Genomic DNA, 18,930 nt, shown 5'->3' on the forward strand with positions numbered 1-18,930 from the left:
AAGCAGTGGTATCAACGCAGAGTACTAAAAAGAAATGCACTTTCGATTGTATAATGTAAATACAAAAGATAGAAACGCGTGTTTGTGTTTTTTTACACGTTAGTTTTACGGAATCACAGATGATCCGTTACGAAACGGAAAAAATTTCAACTGATAAGAAGAAAAGAAAAGAGAAGATGTGGATTTCACTTCGAGACAGTGAACTATAATTTCTTCCATAATATACGAGCTTCTGAATAGAACGACGAGAGTTCTGCGATGCAAAAGCAACACGAAACGATCGCCGCCCAGGCTAGTCGCTGGAAAAGCGAGAGACGCATCCGTCTCGCCCGCGGTATCGTTTGACAAATACGCCAGTCGTTTCTCGAGGCGTTTGAATAGTGCTTTCTTAGCACCAGGATGGTTCGCGAAATCTTCGTAAAATAACCTCGTCGATAAGTAACGGAGAAGCTATTATGATGATCAATATTTCCTTGAGAGTCTGTATTGCGTAACTTTTTAACGCCTGCATATTATAAATGTCAAAGTCTATTTGCATATTCATACAAAATATATGCTTAGAAAAATCGATTTATTGCGTGTCTAAAGAAATTAACACACGACACACACATGAGAAGAGAATAGTTTTTATAGCTTCATCAAATTGTTCATTGTAGAATAAAATATTACGATATCTTATAGATGTTATAATAATATGTATGATATAATATGCGATAGCCAATCAAGTTAAAATAATTTGGTTTCGATTTACACAATTGTTAACTACAATATTGTATTGATACAAAAGGATATCGTTACATCATTAAATTGGAAACACAAACATAACAAAAATCAGAAATATCGGATTAACATTCTATATCGCATAAAAGCTTGAAAATTGATATAATTCTGCAATCTTTTAATCTATTATGATACAAATTCTTTAATCCTTGGCCATAAAATTATGCATTTTTATATGTAATAAATGTAATATAAATAGCAGAATATAAAAATCATATTAATTATTATGCGTTTCATTGCAAACCGTAGTGCTATATAATGTAGGGGATAAAACATATTTTATATATAATTTTTTAGATGTAGCATTTTTTATGCGTATTAACTTAAAATTGTAAAAGAAAGGTACACACAATATACAAAGTGTCCCATTTTAAAAGTTCCACCCTCATAACTTTTCAGGATCAACGTTTGAAGGAAGACGACTCGGATAAAAGTTGTAGGGAACAAAGGGGGCTATCTAATAGCGACCTTGGATTTGACATTAAAGGTTATTTTCAAGGTCATTTGAAGGTCAACTTCCGTTTTTTAAACGAAACCCCCTATTTGTCATTACATATTCTTGTGGCTTATCTCGAGAGCTTTCCAAAACACTATAATAAAGTATTTTTTTATTAAATACTTTTTAAATTATTTTATATTTTAATCTGACATATTTTGATATAAAATATTTCGTAAATTCAGTTTTCGATAATCTTACCGTAATACTTTTATGTACAGAATAATGAGACAAATCAATTAGTGCCAAAAAAAAAGAAATGATTGTCTATAAAAATACATTGTAAATAATTTTCTTAAAAACAATTATTTTTTATACTAATTGATTTGTCTCATTATTCTGTACATAGAAGTATTACGGTAAGATTATCGAAAACTAAATATTTTACAAGATATTTAATTTTTTATATTAAAATGTGTCAAATTAAAATATAAAATAACTTAAAAAGTACTTAAAAAAATAACTTTATTATAGTGTTTTGGAAAGCTCTCAAGATGAGCTACAAGAATATGTAATGAAAGATAGGGGGTTCCGTTTAAAAAACGGAAGTTGACCTTCAAATGACCTTGAGAATGACCTTTAATGTCAAATCCAAGGTCACTATTAGATAGCCCCCTTTGTTCCCTACAACTTTTACCCGAATCGTTTTCCTTCAAACGTTGATCCTGAAAAGTTATAAGGGTAGAACTTTTAAAATGGGACACCCTGTATAAAAATTCAAATATTTCTGTCTTGCCCGCAATTGAAATCTACTTTGGATATTGATTGAGACAACATGAATATTATTCAAATTCCGGAGTGTCGTAAGAAATTCGAATCGTATGATTGCCCTACATATCGCACGTACTTTGCTTCGTTTATTATATATACAGTTAAATTATTTCGCATAACCAGAGAAGGCGAGAGTGTAGGTATGTGTGCCGAACCATCTTGCGAATATACACGACTTGGAACACAAACGCAGTTAGCGCAGCAAAGTTTCTCGTTACGCGAAGGAAAATTGAAATTTACATCTCTCGCTCCCTACCTGCCGTTTCCCTCCCGCGAGTCTCCGCTCGCTTCATCGCGCTAATAATTATTTTTCTCATCATCGTAAGTGACGAGGAGTGGAAGCGGGGTATCTCTTCCCGGTTTTCCTTGTGAAAATGGTAATAATATTTTCTTATATAGCTTCCTTAAACGTTCATGCGATAATATTTTTCGCTTCCGTTTATCGCCGCCGCAGCGTGCTCAGAATTCGCAGGCTCGAATGCCGCGATGTATGTGTAAAATTGCTCGCATGCTTACCTGGCTACCGAGGCCGAGTATGAAGAGCATGAAGAAGAATAGAATGGCCCAGAGATTCGGATACCTCATCTGTACCACTGCCTCCGGGTAAGCGATGAAAGCCAATCCCTCCGCATCCTGAACCACCTTACTGATCGGCATGTGCATCACCCGGGCCAAGAATCCGAGTACCGAGAATATTACGAAGCCAGCGAAAACGGAAGTGAATAGATTCGTAAAGGTGACAAAAATAGCATCCCTGACAATAAGAAAGCCAAGAATCAAATTATCATGCACACGACAAGCGCGTGTTACGGGATGTTAATAAAATGTTTGGATAAGCCTCAGGAATGAACTATATTGGAACAAAGGAAAGCTCGTATACAAACATCGTGTTGTTTTGAGAAAAGCGCTTTCATCTCTCTCCCTAAAATAAAAAAATAAAAGGTCCTCCTAACCCATTATTGTATCCAATCTTTTTCTGTTTCTCTGATCTCTAACAGAATCCTAAGGTTTTATCCCTTATTTTCTCTTACATCCTTCTATATATATATATATATATATATATATATAAAATATACTTTCCGTACTTCCTATTTAAAAACTATTATAACCTCGACATTTTTGTATTAGGACTTTTGTCTTAAAATATTCTAAGGAATCTGCCATTAAGAGAAAATACGGTAGTTTTAGGATACCCTGTATAATATACTATACGTTTACATTACACGCAATTAAAAAATAACTTATTAGTGTAAAAAATAATTGTTTTTAAAAAAATTATTTACAATGTATTTTTTTAAACAATTATTTGTTTTTTTGTTTGCACTAATTGATTTGTCCCATTATTCTGTACATAAAAGTATTATGGTAAGATTATCGAAAACTAAATATTTTACAAGATATTTAATTTTTTATATCAAAATATGTCAGATTAAAATATAAAATAACTTAAAAAGTACTTAATAAAAAAATACTTTATCATAGTGTTTTGGAAAGCTCTCGAAATAAGCTACAAGAATATGTAATGAAAAATAGGGGGTTCCACTTAAAAAATGGAAGTTGACCTTTAAATGACCTTGAAAATGACCTTTAATGTCAAATCCAAGGTCACTATTAGATAGCCCCCTTTGTTCCCTACAACTTTTATCCGAGTCGTTTTCCTTCAAACGTTGATCCTGAAAAATTATGAGGGTGGAACTTTTAAAATGGGACATCCTGTATATATATAGGGTGTCCTTGTGTATATATATATATTTGAGCGCGCAAAATCTCAGCCTTGTCATAAAATCTAATCGCTTCCCGTTTAAAAACTATCATATCCTCGAGAGATATTTTTGCATTAGGATTTTTGTCTTGAAATGTTCTAAGGAATCTGCCATTAAGAGAAAGTACGATAGTTTTAGGACACCCTGTATAATATATACCATATGTTTATATTACACGCAATTAAAAAATAACTTGCATTGTTAGAGAATATTACACGTTTAAAATGTGATATGCAGAAGACTATCTATATCTAAAAATTATTATTAGTCATATTTGTGTATGTATATCGCTTTTGAAAATCGAATTATTATGTAATATTTGGTTATTTAATCAATCATCTTTAATTTATTATTGTTATATTCAAGTTAGCTCTGAAATTATATCGATTGGTCGTGATAAACAGCTGATTTACCTTTTCCTCACTGGAACGATGTCATCAAGTTTTAAGTTAGGTTAGGTAATATATCCAACAAACGTCATGTGTCGCGAAGATTAATAAACGCTTGCAATGCTTATAGTCAATGTAACTATTGAAATGTATGTATGTATGTATATATTTATAGAACAAATAGATTCGATAAGGATTATTTTTTTGTTCTATTCTAGGGAATTTGTTTTTATTCTATATGTATATAGGGTGTCCCAAAATTAGATCGACAAACTTCAGATGATTATAAAGGACACTAAAATAAGCCAATTTTGTCAATAAACTCGTGTCCGCAAATGAGCCCTTTTGGCAGACTCAAAGACTAACAAGAGAACTTCGCGAACTCGTAAACTCTTATTTTATTAGCAAGATTAGCTTACTTTCCCATACAGCACAGAACATTGCAGCAACATTGCAACAATATTGCAACATCGTAGCAACATTGCGGCAATGTTGCAATGTTGCTGCAATATTGCTGTAATGTTCTGTACTGTATTGGGTTGGTGTCCTTTATAACCTGAAGTTTATCGGTCTAATTCTGGGACATCCTGTATATATTGCAAATATAAGTAAAAGATATCATTCTAATATAATCGCACCTGTGACAATTGTTGTTGAAGTTGCTGTAGCTCGCGAGGGTGACCAAAGATCCGCAGCCGATTCCGAGCGAATAAAAGACTTGAGAGGCGGCATCCGCCCACATTTTGGCGTTTTTCAGTATCGAAAAGTCGGGCATGATGTACCATAGAACGCCTTCATCGGCGCCGTCTAACGTAACACCTGTGCGAATATCTCTCTCTCAGTCACGTTCATGATAAAGTTATCCGATCTCTCACGCTAGGATGCTATTGTCGCACGATCCGTATACAAAAGTTTTACTATACGAACGGATGCGAAAAAGCTTATGGAGAGAAGTGCCTAAAAAAGTTAAGTCGCGCGAAGATATCCTAGTCGATGACGATAATGTCAAATCTGATTTATCTCGAATCATACGAGCAGGTAGTTCTAGTCAGCAATAAAACTTTGCAATTTTTTATTATATAATGAATAAAAAAGCTGTTTATTATATTGTTGTTATTTCCGTTTAAGATTTTTCTTTTATCTATTTTCTTTTAGCTATTTTAATATATATATATATATATATATATATATATATATATATATATATATATTCTAATAAAAAAATAGTATTGTATTAATGTAATTAATATATTGAAGAAGACGTAATTATATAATTTAGATAATTTTAAGTATACCAATTACTTTTACTTTCTAAAAGAGTTTCAATAAATTAATATTAAGTTCATTAAATAAATAACATTTCTTGATATCGCTTTTCATTTTTAAAAGTTAAGAGAAAGGGAACAATTTCATACATATATATATATATATATATATATATATATATATATATATATATATATATATATATATACAATATACAGGATGTCCTAGACCACCCGTAACCCCTTTTCTTTCGAAAACTAAGCATTTTAGAGAAAAACGTTTTTAACAAAAATTGTATAGTTTTGAGGGGAACATAAGATGGTGTCATTGGTTTGACCTTGGATGGCATCGTTAAGGTCAAATCAAGGACACCTTTAATTTCTTAAATGGAACCCCCTATTTTTCATTACATATTCTTATTGCTTATCTCGAGAGCTTTCCAAAACACTATAATAAAGTGTTTTTTCATTAAGTACTTTTTGAGTTATTTTATATTTTAATCTGACATATTTTGATATAAAAAATTAAATATCTTGTAAAATATTTAGTTTTCGATAATCTTACCGTAATACTTTTATGTACAGAATAATGAGACAAATCAATTAGTATAAAAAAAAAATTGTTTTTAAGAAAATTATTTACAATGTATTTTTTTAAACAATTATTTGTTTTTTTTGGCACTAATTAATTTGTCTTATTATTCTGTACATAGAAGTATTACGGTAAAATTATTGAAAACTGAATATTTTACGAAATATTTTATTTTTTATATCAAAATATGTCAGATTAAAATATAAAATAACTCAAAAAGTACTTAATAAAAAAATACTTTGTTATAGTGTTTTGGAAAGCTCTGGATGTCAGCTATAAGAATACCCTTTAAAAAATGGGGGTTTTTATTTAAGATTTTAAAGTTGACCTTCACATGACCTTCAAATGATTTTCCAAGGTCAAATCATTGTCACCATCTTATGGCCCCCTTGAAGCCACACAACTTTTGTTTGAAACTTTTTTATGTCAGATTATTGTAAGTGCCTTAAAAATCTTGGCGACCGTTACGAGGACCACCCTGTATATATATATATAAAATCGTTCCCTTTTTCTAAAATAGTTATATATATATATATATATATATATATATATATATATAATTATTATTAAAAAATAATTTGATTTATAAATACTAAGACGTTGGCCGTTAATGGATTAAACTTCAATAAACTTGTTATATTATAGAAAAGCTTTTCGTTTCTGTTTCTTACCTCGTATTAGCAGAGCTGTAAGGATAACATAAGGAAAAAGGGCAGTGAAGTAGACAACCTTGCCGATGCTCTGAATGCCGCGTACTAGACATAGGAAGCACACTGTCCAAGCTAAAGTGAGACATCCGAACAATTCCCATCGTATACCACCAAAGTTCTCCCATGTGGCACCGCGATAACCAAGAACGTAGTCTCTGAACGCAATCGACAATTACACGCTTTGCAAGCGCGATCTTGGACAAATTTTACCTCGTTCCTCAACGCTGAACAGCGACGTAAGGCTCGTTCCCGATCCTCCCGACACGATGCAGCGCTGGTGACAACTTATATCGTACCTGAAATATTCTTCGGACGATAGTACCCGCGTGTAGATTTCGCTGAAGGCTTTTGCTCCGCTGTTGTTGAAACAATGAGTGGTATTGCCGCCGTTGAAGTAACCAAAATTCGAGCAGACCGCGTGGATGGTCACACAGCTATTGTTATAAAATATAGAATTTGAGTTGGTGCTCTGCTGGCATGTTATATCTTCAAGGCCGCTATAACAATCTGTCAACGTTAATACTAGCGTTAGATGCGTCATCCGAGAACGAACGGGCATGGCATGATGGCTATGTCTTCTCTTTTCATCATCAATATAACATCATCTTTAAAGATTTGCTACAATTATTTAATCAGATTCCAAGTTGCATAATGGCAGGTAATATTAATTATATTTATATTATATTATCTTATAATATAAAACACATAAATTAATTAATAAAAAGAATCATAAATATTTTTTGTTATATTATTTTACATGAAATACCTTACGTTTTTTCTCATATTATAAAGAGGAAATAAGTTTGTTTCAAATATTTAATAAATTTATATACGCTAAAAGCAATGGTTTTTTTGTAATAATTTTAAGTAAACAATATAAATATCATCGAAAGTTATTATAATAACATTATTAATAATATTACAAAACTCAGTACCAAATAGATAGATTAATCATGAGTTAACTACACACCCGCTAAAGTTTAGATAAATATTTGCTCGCTTAAATAAAATGACAAAAATCCAATTCCTCATCAGCGTACCGGTTTACTTTTACTTACCCTTAGTGTTAAAATCGTTATCGCAGTGCGCCCAGGCGAGTTTTGGAGAGAAAGAGGCAAAAGTATAGAATAAAATCCAAGCGATGATTATCATATAGTATATCAACACTAGGAAAATGACAACCAATGTGCAATAACCTAGACCATGAAATGCTGGTGCCATGCGGCTGAAAGCCTTTATGGGTCCTAGTCCAGTGTACTGACCCATACAAAGTTCCAGAAAGAATATAGGCAGACCCATTGTAAACAGCATGAGAATGAAAGGTATCAAAAAGACGCCTATAACAATATGCAATCTTAAATATAAGTAGTTTCTCCGAAATATAATGTGAAAACGATTTTAACTAAAATGAAATGTTATACTTAAACAAGCAATTGTATATATATATACAGGGTGTCCCATTTTAAAAGTTCCACCCTCATAACTTTTCAGGATCAACGTTTTGCAGGAAAACGACTCGAATAAAAGTTGTAGGGAACAAAGGGGGCTATCTAATAGTGACCTTGGATTTGACATTAAAGGTCATTTTCAAGGTCATTTGAAGATCAACTTCCATTTTTTAAGTGGAACCCCCTATTTTTCATTACATATTCTTGTAGCTTATCTCGAGAGCTTTCCAAAACACTATGATAAAGTATTTTTTTATTAAGTACTTTTTAAGTTATTTAATATTTTAATCTGACATATTTTGATATAAAAAATTAAATATCTCGTAAAATATTTAGTTTTCGATAATCTTATCATAATACTTCTATATACAGAATAATGAGACACATCAATTAGTATAAAAAATAATTGTTTTTAAGAAAATTATTTACAATGTATTTTTTTAAACAATTTTTTTTTTTTTTTTTGCACTAATTGATTTGTCTTATTATTCTGTACATAAAAGTATTACGGTAAGATTACCGAAAATTGAATATTTTACGAAATATTTTATTTTTTATATCAGAATATGTCAGATTAAAATATAAAATAACTCAAAAGGTACTCAATGAAAAAATACTTTATTATAGTGTTTTCAAAAGCTCTCGAGATAACCTACAAGAATATGTATTGAAAAATAAGCAATTTTATTCAAAAATCGGAAGTTGACCTTCAAATGACCTTGAAAATGACCTTTAGTGTCAAATCCAAGGTCACTATTAGATAGTTCCCTTTGTTCCCTACAACTTTTATTGGAGTCGTTTTCCTTCAAACGTTGATCCTGAAAAGTTATGAGGGTGGAACTTTTAAAATGGGATAGTTTATATCTATAATTAAAAATCCATTTATTCAATAAAGAATTATATAGTCCACTAAATACATAGAAGGAAGTAGAGTAAAACTGGGTACTTTTATCGATTTGTTCCTATAAAAAAATCTGCGAATAAAAAAGATTTTGCTAACCGTTAATAGTTTTTAGTGAATCTTAAACTACGAAAAAATAAGGCTAGTTGCTGAAAACAAAAATTTTGGTTACCAAGAATAACAAGTCAAAGTACTCGGTTTTGTCTTATCGGTAGGATAAAACCGGGTACCTATTTAAAAATATGCAAAACACCGTGTAATTACAAAATATAGATTTATTTTAATCAAAATGCAATATAAAGGTGTATTCTATTGACAAAAATCACAAATAAAGATATCCTCTTGTTCGACATTGCTGCGGGACTTCCTTATTTAACTTTCTAACTTTAGGGGTCTTAAAAAGGTTTTTTTTCTAGTGGTTTCTTTTTCTGAATGTTAGTTTTCGTTTCCAACTGCTTTTTGTAGGAAGACAAAATTAGGATAACAGTCCCTCCTCTTTTCATTATATGAGATATGTAAGTACCCGGTTTTGCCCCAATACAAAGAAAAGTAACAAATACGGCGGTTATATATTCTGGCGTGTGCAAAGTACTGATCAAAACTAATATGATATACTGTCTAATATAGTGCGCGATGACTCGATTCTTGCCTCGATATTGATCTTTTTGGGGCTAAAAACTTTTAACTTTTATTGAAAAAGAAATATCGTGTGTACAGGGGCACACTTTCTTCTAAAATAATGATGGCGCTAATCTACAACTAATAACACAAATTAGCTATATATATATATATATAGGGGAAGATTGGGTAAAATCGGGTAGGCGGGTCAAACCGGGTACCCCTGTTTTTTCGTAATAAGTGTTGCTATTTATGGCTAACTTGTGTTATTAATTATAGATTGGCGCCATCATTGTTATATATATATATATATATATATATATATATATTTAGTAGACTATATAATTCTTTATTGTATAAATTTACTAAATAAATGGATTTTTTTGGATATGATTCATTAAGAAATGAATCATATATATACGTATTTATATGATTCATTTCTTAATGAATTATTTAGTGTACTATATGATTTCTTACTAAATAAATGGATTTTTTAACTTATTAACACAACTAAGAAAATTTTCATTGTTTATAATAATATTCTATTTTAAATCGAATTATTCTAATGTATTAATTAAATCATATTGTTTATCCTACATTTAACTGTATAAAATTTTTTTTAGAGAATCGGGCTTTTTTGTCACACACACGGAAGAAATAAGTTTACAGAGTGAGAAATAGAGTGAGAGAAAAAGAGAAAGAGAATTATTAAAAATTTAATATATAACTTATATTCAAAAAGTTTCAACAATTAATTTAAAAAATTTCAATCTTGAATGACTTGTAGTTCTGGAAATAGTGTCTTCAGATCTTTGTTTACGTGGCAACTGCTTTTCTTATTTTTAAATCTGCAACGCCATTTCAAAGTTTGTGCATCAGCTTTTCAAAGTTTGTGCTAATAATTTTTCGACGCCTTATACAAGAACACAGATATTGCATCACAGTGATGTACAGAGTATCTCAAGCTTTTAACGGCTAAACTGTGCTAACGTGTTTTATAAGCAAATAAAAACGAGAAAAAAATATACTATGAAAATATAAGATCATAAATGCTTTATTTGAACACATTCCAAGTAAATATGTTAGATATAAATATAATTGTGATATGTAATCAGAAGAAAAAAATTTATAAGATAATAAATTCCTCTCATAAATTCCATCTCTTTTTTTTTGGACACAGTTATAATTTTGTTCAACTTAATAAAATTTTTATAGTTATATACAGAGTGTCCTAGGCCACCCGTATATCCCTTTTCTTTCAAAAACTAAGCATTTTAGAGAAAAACGTTTTGAACAAAAATTGTATGGTTTTGAGGGAAACATAAGATGGTGTCATTGGTTTGACCTTGGATAGCATCGTTAAGATCAAGTCAAGGACACCTTTTATTTCTTAAATAAAACCTCCTATTTTTCATTACATATTCTTGTAGCTCATCTTGAGGGCTTTCCAAAACTCTGTAATAAAGTATTTTTTCATCAAGTACTTTTCGAGTTATTTTATACTTTAATCTGACATATTTTGATATAAAAAATAGAATATTTCGTAAAATATTCAGTTTTCAATAATCTTACCGTAATACTTTTATGTACAGAATAATGAGACAAATCAATTAGTGGCAAAAAAATAAATAATTATTTTAAAAAATACATTGTAAATAAGTTTCTTAAAAACAATTATTTTTTATACTAATTGATTTGTCTCATTATTCTGTACATAAAAGTATTACGGTAAGATTATCGAAAACTGAATATTTTACGAAATATTTTATTTTTTATATCAAAATATGTCAGATTAAAATATAAAATAACTCGAAAAGTACTTAATGAAAAAATACTTTATTACAGTGTTTTGGAAAGCTCTCGACATATGCTATAAGAATATGCAATAAAAAATAGGGAATTCCATTTAAGAAATTAAAGGTGTCCTTGACTTGACCTTAACGATGCCCTCCAAGGTCAAACCAATGACACCATCTTATGTTCCCCTGAAAACCATACAATTTTTGTTTAAAACGTTTTTCTCTAAAATGCTTAGTTTTTAAAAGAAAAGGGGTGTACGGGTGGTCTAGGACACCCTGTACGTTAATATATGTAACATTTGTATTTATTTATTGTTATTCACATAAATACGCTAACATAGTGTGTCACTTATAATTTAAAATGCCCTAATTCAGTGGTATTTGTCTTTTCTTTTCTTTTCTTTTCTTTCTTCTTTTTTTCTCGAATGTACATATTTTCTATATATACACCTATATATACTTCTTCTAATTCTATATACATGTGAGACAGATACACTGATGCGAGCACAGTTGCATGCGCGTATGTATGTACGTACCACCGCCATTGAGATATATGAAGAGAGGGAAACGCCAAACATTGCCGATGCCAACGGCGTATCCGATGCAGGATAGAACAAATTCGATCTGGTTGGACCAACTACCCCGATTCGGCTCATTTGAATGTTTCACCGAAGTGCCGCCAAGTTCGAGCGAAACCTGTCAATAACATACGGAAACTAATACATTTTATTTGCATCCTATACATGTATAGGATGTATGCTCAACAAAGTGAACGAAGGAAAAGATCTAATGACATGCTGCAACGCATGAACAATCGAAGAAAAATTAAGTAGAAAAACTAACGGATAAGAGCCAAGCTGCGGATATTAGTGCGCGAATTATTGTTGTTAAATTTTACTAATAAACGTGTATTAAAAATGTAGCTAAAGAAAAGTACAAAAAGATGAAAATTGTGCAAATTGGAAACTTGCGCATTTCTTCCTCATCATTTTATTCCGCTCATAAAACTTGAGATAAAAAGATAAAGAAGCAATGTGTAAGTTTCCAATGTTGGCAAATTCCACCTAGAATATCACAAAATATATATATATATATATATTTTTTTTGTAATTTGAAAATTTACATTTAAAAAAAATTTTATATTAAAATCCAAAATTTTATAAAAAATAAACCATTTCGCACCAATTCTCACCAAATTCAATATCAACCACCATTTAATGATACTCTATTCATGTTAAAAAATTTAGCCCGACATCTCGAAATTTGTGGAAGTTAGAGCGTGCAGAAAAATTTAAAATTCAAATTCAAAATTTCATAAAAAATGAACCCTTTCACCAATCCTCGCCAAATTCAATACCAAACATTCTTTAATAATACTGTATTCATTTAGAAAAATTTAGTCTGATATTTCAAAATTTGCGGAAGTTAGAGCTTGCACAGGCATTTTTTGAAAAATTCAAACTGTCTTAAAATCTAAAACACTATATGAATTTTTATAAAAATGACAATAAATAAAATTGTTGTACTACTTTACTTGTGTACCAAATTCCAGCGCTGTAACTCAAACAGTTCTTGAGTTATGGACGTTTAAGTTCTCGATCAATCCGTACATACTTATACATACACACATACATACATATATAGACATTTTTTCTAAATGTAATTTTTCGACATTTTGGAACATTCTGAACACACATTGGCATAGAAAATAGGGAAAAAGATTTTGTTACGAAAATAAAGTTTCTTCTATGAGAAAACAAAAAGAAAGAGAAAGAGAGAGAAAAAGAAAAAGAGAGAGGGACAGAGAAAAGGGAGGAAAAGGAGGTAAGAGAGAAAACAGATCTCAACGCAGATTCGAATTTTTTAGCATATTCACGTAACAAGATTAAAGTTCGAATCAGTGATCTCTCAAAAGTTTGACAATGAACGTATTTAATCTGATCGTGAGATAAGTACAAATAAGATTATATGATTAGCAAAGCATTACGTATTAATTTTGAATTATATTATACATGCGTCTCAAATGGGAGAAACAGAATAAAATACGGTTTAATATAAGCACGTAAAGACTTTAAAATTATATTATTATATTTTCCACTGCTAATTCTCTCTCTATATCACGTATTTTTTAAATATAAGAAAATGAGATATGTTGACACGCTCGGGCGCACAATTTGATTGTCAGACCCAATAATGTACATGAAGAAAATATTGTAATAAAAATTACAATATAAATTTTTAATTGTGAAAGATACTAAGACATATTTCTCATAAGAGAAATTATAATTATATATTTTTGATCAATAATAATATATATTTTTATATATTTTATTATTTTTATATTTTTATACGTTTTATATTTTTAAAAAGACTATTTTGTACAAATATTTTGATACACGTAATAAATGCGTAATCATTAAATTTACAACTTTCACAAATAATTTATAAATAATTTTATAGATAATTTAAAAATAAAATAATAAATAATGAAGTTTTTATAAGTAATTAACATGCGCAGAGAAGTATTTATACAAACAGGTATGATAAGATGCACGTTTACGCTTCTCGCATTTGAATTACAAGATCGTATAATAATTAATCATAACCCATACAGCACCGAAAGATTGCAAAAACGTTGCACAGATCTTACATTGAAACATTGTAATATTGCATAGAAGTTGCGAAATGTTTCTACAATGTTACTACAAGCCTGCGGCAACGTTGAAATGTCCGCCCTCAGAAATATTTCAATGTAAGACTACAGTAATGTTACGGTGCAATGTATTTGTAATATTTAAATACATTGCTACAAATGTGCAAAACGCTTCAAATTTAATACATAAACTTTGAGAACATATAAAAACATCCAAGAGAGATAAGAAAAAAGATTGTGAATTTACACAATTACAACGAGTTTTTTCTCGTCTCTCGTGGATGTCTTTATATATTCTCCAAGTTTATCTATTAAATTTGAAGCATTTTGCATATTAAAAAATTATTATCAAATTTTTGCTTTTATATAAAAATAGGAACTATTAAACAATTTTCTGTTATCTAATTAACATCGCTATTTTATAAATTATTTACAAGTTTAAGAAATTGATAATGATTAAATATTTTAATTCATAAAAATTAAAATTTTATTTATATAAATATTAAACTCCATATCTTAAGTAGACAATAAACGGATAATTTTAACTTTTTTCGGATAATTATTTGTCCGATTTCTGAACACTCAATTCAATATCTGAATTTCCTGTGTTGGGATTGTATCAGACAAATTAATCTGATAAAAATAGTTATTATACCTTTAATATTACTAACCGCTTTTTGTAAGCTTTATATAACCATCGTGATTAAAACTTAAATACGGGATAGATAACGCAACGCGCATAGTGGTAAACGAACGAAGTAGCGATTATCAAAAACTGTCTTTTGTAATGTTTTTGAAATGTTGCTGTAACATTGTCATAAAATATTACAATTCCATATTCCAATAATGTCTCAACAATATTTCATTGCAACTTGCAAGATTGTAACATTGCTGCAATGTAATTGCAATGTTCTGTGCTGTATGGGGTATAATGTAAATAAATATCAATTTTCAGTATTAGTAATGTGTATCAGAACATAATTTCTTTTATCTCGACCGAATTTATTGTGTGTATTCTCAAAAAGACCAACCTGGGATGTTTTTTTAGATTCCGTCATAATAATTGTGGTAAAATCCGGCTTGAATCGCGCGTTGCCACTACGATTCACCTTCGAGACTCCGCTGATGACTGTCTGGGCGTCGACGCGATCAGGTGACAATTAATAACATATATAAAGCAGAATCCACATTATCGAGCCGAACCACGAATCGAATATTGTCGCGAGGCGATCACGTGTCCACATTGTTGAATCGAATTTCGAGTCGGACATTGGCGGCAACCGTCACGTGAACAATCGCATGTTTATTCCACGGGGGTCGCAAGAATTTTGATGACACGCACAGTTCAATTCGCAGCTCGCTTCCACTAGTTGGTATTTTAGAATTTTTTTCTATGATCAAGTTATTCGCTTTATGAGATAAATATCCGAGTTACAACGGTGACAAAAGACGGAGAACGTATGAAAAATATGGACAGTTGTTCATCAATCCTAGGGATCGTTTCAATCCATGTGCATTCATATGCACAAATTAATTAGTAATAACGATGGAGAATAATCTGTGATAAGAAAAGAATTTGCGATTAATTATGAGTGTGCTTGTGAAAATAAAAGACTATTCGGATGCTAAAAAATCTCCAGCATTACAATAAATTCAAAAGAAACGATGCTTGGTAAGAAATTAATAATGAACTATAGTGTTACATGCAAAAAAAAAAAAAAAAGTTGACAACATCATTTATGCCGCATCCTTGGAGAACAAAAAGCTAAAATTGAAAAAAGTACAAGAACAACTGAGCTGCAAAACTCAATTTTCGAGCCAATGTTCGTTTTAAACGCACGTTTTGAAAATTTCAACTCTCTTTTGTATCGTGACGGAGCTTGTTTAGAGGGTTGACTAAACATTCGATTCGAAGTTTGTTACGAGACTCGGCTTAAAATTCTGCTCGATAATGTGGACCCTCCTTAACGATAGAAGATAATTCGAACGAGTGATTATATCGAAAGATAATTTTGATAGAAGATATAGATCCACTTGATCGGCCTTCGCGAATAAATATAAGTTCGATCGTGTATCGATTGCTCCGCGCAAACACAAACTTTTCATTGAAATTCGTGTCTATGAAGTGTACGCAAATATTCATGAAAAAATCCGATAAGGCAATAATAGCGGAAGATTTGCAGATAACAAGAGCGATTCTACGAATGACAATTTAGCTTGAACATCTTCGCGATATTGAAAGATCGAGCGTACACACTCGCACGTACTCCTATAGCAATCTTTTATTATTATCAAATTACATGTTACCGATTGAAAAGTCTTAGAAAGCTTAGAGGAAAAGAGAAAGTATCGATGCGAAAGTGCGATTTGAGATTTGTTTCCGTTCTTTTTTGTCGACTCTATCTAATCTGTCCACATGTCAATATATGATAACTTTAAATAGTCATGGAAAATTAATGTATATTCTTGCTAAGCTCTCGTTAAATTCATAATGCAAAGCTTTGAAATTGCTCGTTTAATATTACCGTCTCATCAGATGTGAGATCATCAATCTTTCGTAAATGTTCAAAGTAAGAGAATCCCGCAGCAACTTTATCCAGAGATAAGTCTGCAGGAAATCTGCGAGTCTCTTCTTTTTCTCTAACCACATTTTCTATTCTCTTCCATTTTTCATCCTGTAATCTACAGATATAGAATAATTTTATCACTAGTATCAAATTTTTTGATTGATTTGAAATAACTTTTTTCCGACTATAAAAAGTCATACATAATATAAAGAATTATAGTAGGTCGAAATATTATCTTTTTATTTTGTAAAAACTATTTTCCAGCTTCTTCATCATTTTTGCGATAACTAAGAAAAACTTATAAAAATAGATTCAATATTACATTAGGTATGTTACATTGAAATGTAACAATGTATATATCTTTGGTTAATATTGATTTTCCAGTTTATACATTGCGGATTACGATAAAATTCAGAAATGAAAGGAAGGAGCTGCGATAAAAAAAAAACGAACGTGCTACTTTTTATCGCGGAAATGTTGACAACAGAGAAAAAAAAACTGTTTTATTCGAAAGATCTGGGAAAGAAATGATCTTGCTACCGTCCGATCGTCTATGCAGGAGCATCGTGATAAAGGGAGAACGATTCTCGAATGGGAAAGGCGAGCAAATCTGCTCCCACCGAGTGCCGGGATAAAAGAGACGATTTGCAAACTTGCTCTCGGAGTGACATATACGGAGCTCCGCGTTTCCGATTGGAAGGCAAACGCAAGCACGAAGTTATCGTTTATAAAGATCCTATCCGACATACAGAAAGAGAGAGAGAGAGAGAGAGGGGGGGGGGGGAGAGACAAACTTTATGAATTATGGAACTATTCCAAGTCGGAAAAATAATAGGTGTCGCATCATTTCGATTCTATCGATCCGCATGTCAACTGAGAATGTTTCTAATCTGAATCCTATTTCAGAAGAGAAAAAGAGATTTGCGTAATAACGGATATATAAAAAATTTAGAACAAGAGCCACAATTATATACAGCGTGTTCTAGATCACCCGTACACCCCTTTTCTTCCAAAAACTAAGCATTTTAGAGAAAAACGTTTTCAACAGAAGTTGTATGGTTTTGAGGGGAACATAAGATGGTTTGACCTTGGATGGCATCGTTAAGGTCAAGTCAAGGACACCTTAAATTTCTTAAATAAAACCCCCTATTTTTTATTGCATATTCTTATAGCTTATGTCGAGAGCTTTCCAAAACACTGTAATAAAGTATTTTTTCATTAAGTACATTTTGAGTTATTTTACATTTTAATCTGATATATATTTTGTGCCAAAAAAAAACAAATAATTATTTAAAAAAATACATTGTAAATAATTTTCTTAAAAACAATTTTTTTTTATACTAATTGATTTGTCTCATTATTCTGTACATAAAAGTATTACGGTAAGATTATCGAAAACTGAATATTTTACGAAATATTTTATTTTTTATATCAAAATATGTCAGATTAAAATATAAAATAACTCGAAAAGTACTTAATGAAAAAATACTTTATTACAGTGTTTTGGAAAGCTCTCGACATAAGCTATAAGAATATGCAATAAAAAGTAGGAGGTTCCATTTAAGAAATTAAAGGTGTCCTTAACTTGACCTTAATAATGCCATCCAAGGTCAAACCAATGACACCATCTTATGTTTCCCTCAAAACCATACAATTTTTGTTGAAAACGTTTTTCTCTAAAATGCTTAGTCTTTGAAAGAAAAGGGGTGTACGGGTAGTCTAGGACACCCTGTATATGGAAGACTTGAATTTTAGAAAACAAAAACTTGATGGATTTTCGAGTTAGACCGGTCAGTGAAATTCGTAGCTAAGTTTGTCAAACGGGCGAAGTTCATAACTTTATTTACAATGCGAATAGTCGAAAATGGAGAGTGATGTGATGTGGTACGTATACGTACGTACATATGTATGTATGTATGTATGACGCGTTTCATCGCATCGGGATGCGCGTTATTGCGAGGTAATTTCTCCAACTTGGTCAATTTAACAGTTTATCTCTCTTTGGTCGCTTTATTGCGTTCGCCCGGCACGTTAATGCAAACACTTTTTTTCAAACGCCTACCCTATCTGCTTGCATTTTGACCACTATCCTCCCTCTTTCCCACTCTCTCCCGCATGCTTTTCCCCGCGAACTATGCTGAATAGATGCGATCGATATTACCAATAGGCCGACTGCTA

At 30.9% G+C, this 18,930-nt stretch overlaps 1 protein-coding gene across 1 annotated transcript in view; it reads right to left on the minus strand.

The window, feature by feature from the left end:
* The window catches only part of LOC138937926 (sodium-dependent proline transporter), a 25,711-nt gene extending 10,418 nt beyond the window's left edge, over nt 1–15,293 (minus strand). Inside the window, exons 1-7 of the mRNA XM_070304625.1 lie at nt 15,217–15,293; nt 12,069–12,228; nt 7,825–8,103; nt 7,063–7,273; nt 6,728–6,921; nt 4,838–5,018; nt 2,556–2,801 (exon numbers count right to left, since the gene is read on the minus strand). Of these exons, the coding sequence (XP_070160726.1) occupies nt 2,556–2,801; nt 4,838–5,018; nt 6,728–6,921; nt 7,063–7,273; nt 7,825–8,103; nt 12,069–12,228; nt 15,217–15,243 (1,298 nt within the window). The 5' untranslated portion in view covers nt 15,244–15,293. The remainder of the gene's footprint in view (nt 1–2,555; nt 2,802–4,837; nt 5,019–6,727; nt 6,922–7,062; nt 7,274–7,824; nt 8,104–12,068; nt 12,229–15,216) is intronic.
* Nucleotides 15,294–18,930: the final 3,637 nt, after the last annotated feature.

Source organism: Polyergus mexicanus, unplaced genomic scaffold (genome assembly GCF_030449975.1).
Source record: "Polyergus mexicanus isolate NDT 795.1 unplaced genomic scaffold, iyPolMexi1.0 SCAF_11, whole genome shotgun sequence".
In the NCBI taxonomy this organism is placed as follows: domain Eukaryota; kingdom Metazoa; phylum Arthropoda; class Insecta; order Hymenoptera; family Formicidae; genus Polyergus; species Polyergus mexicanus.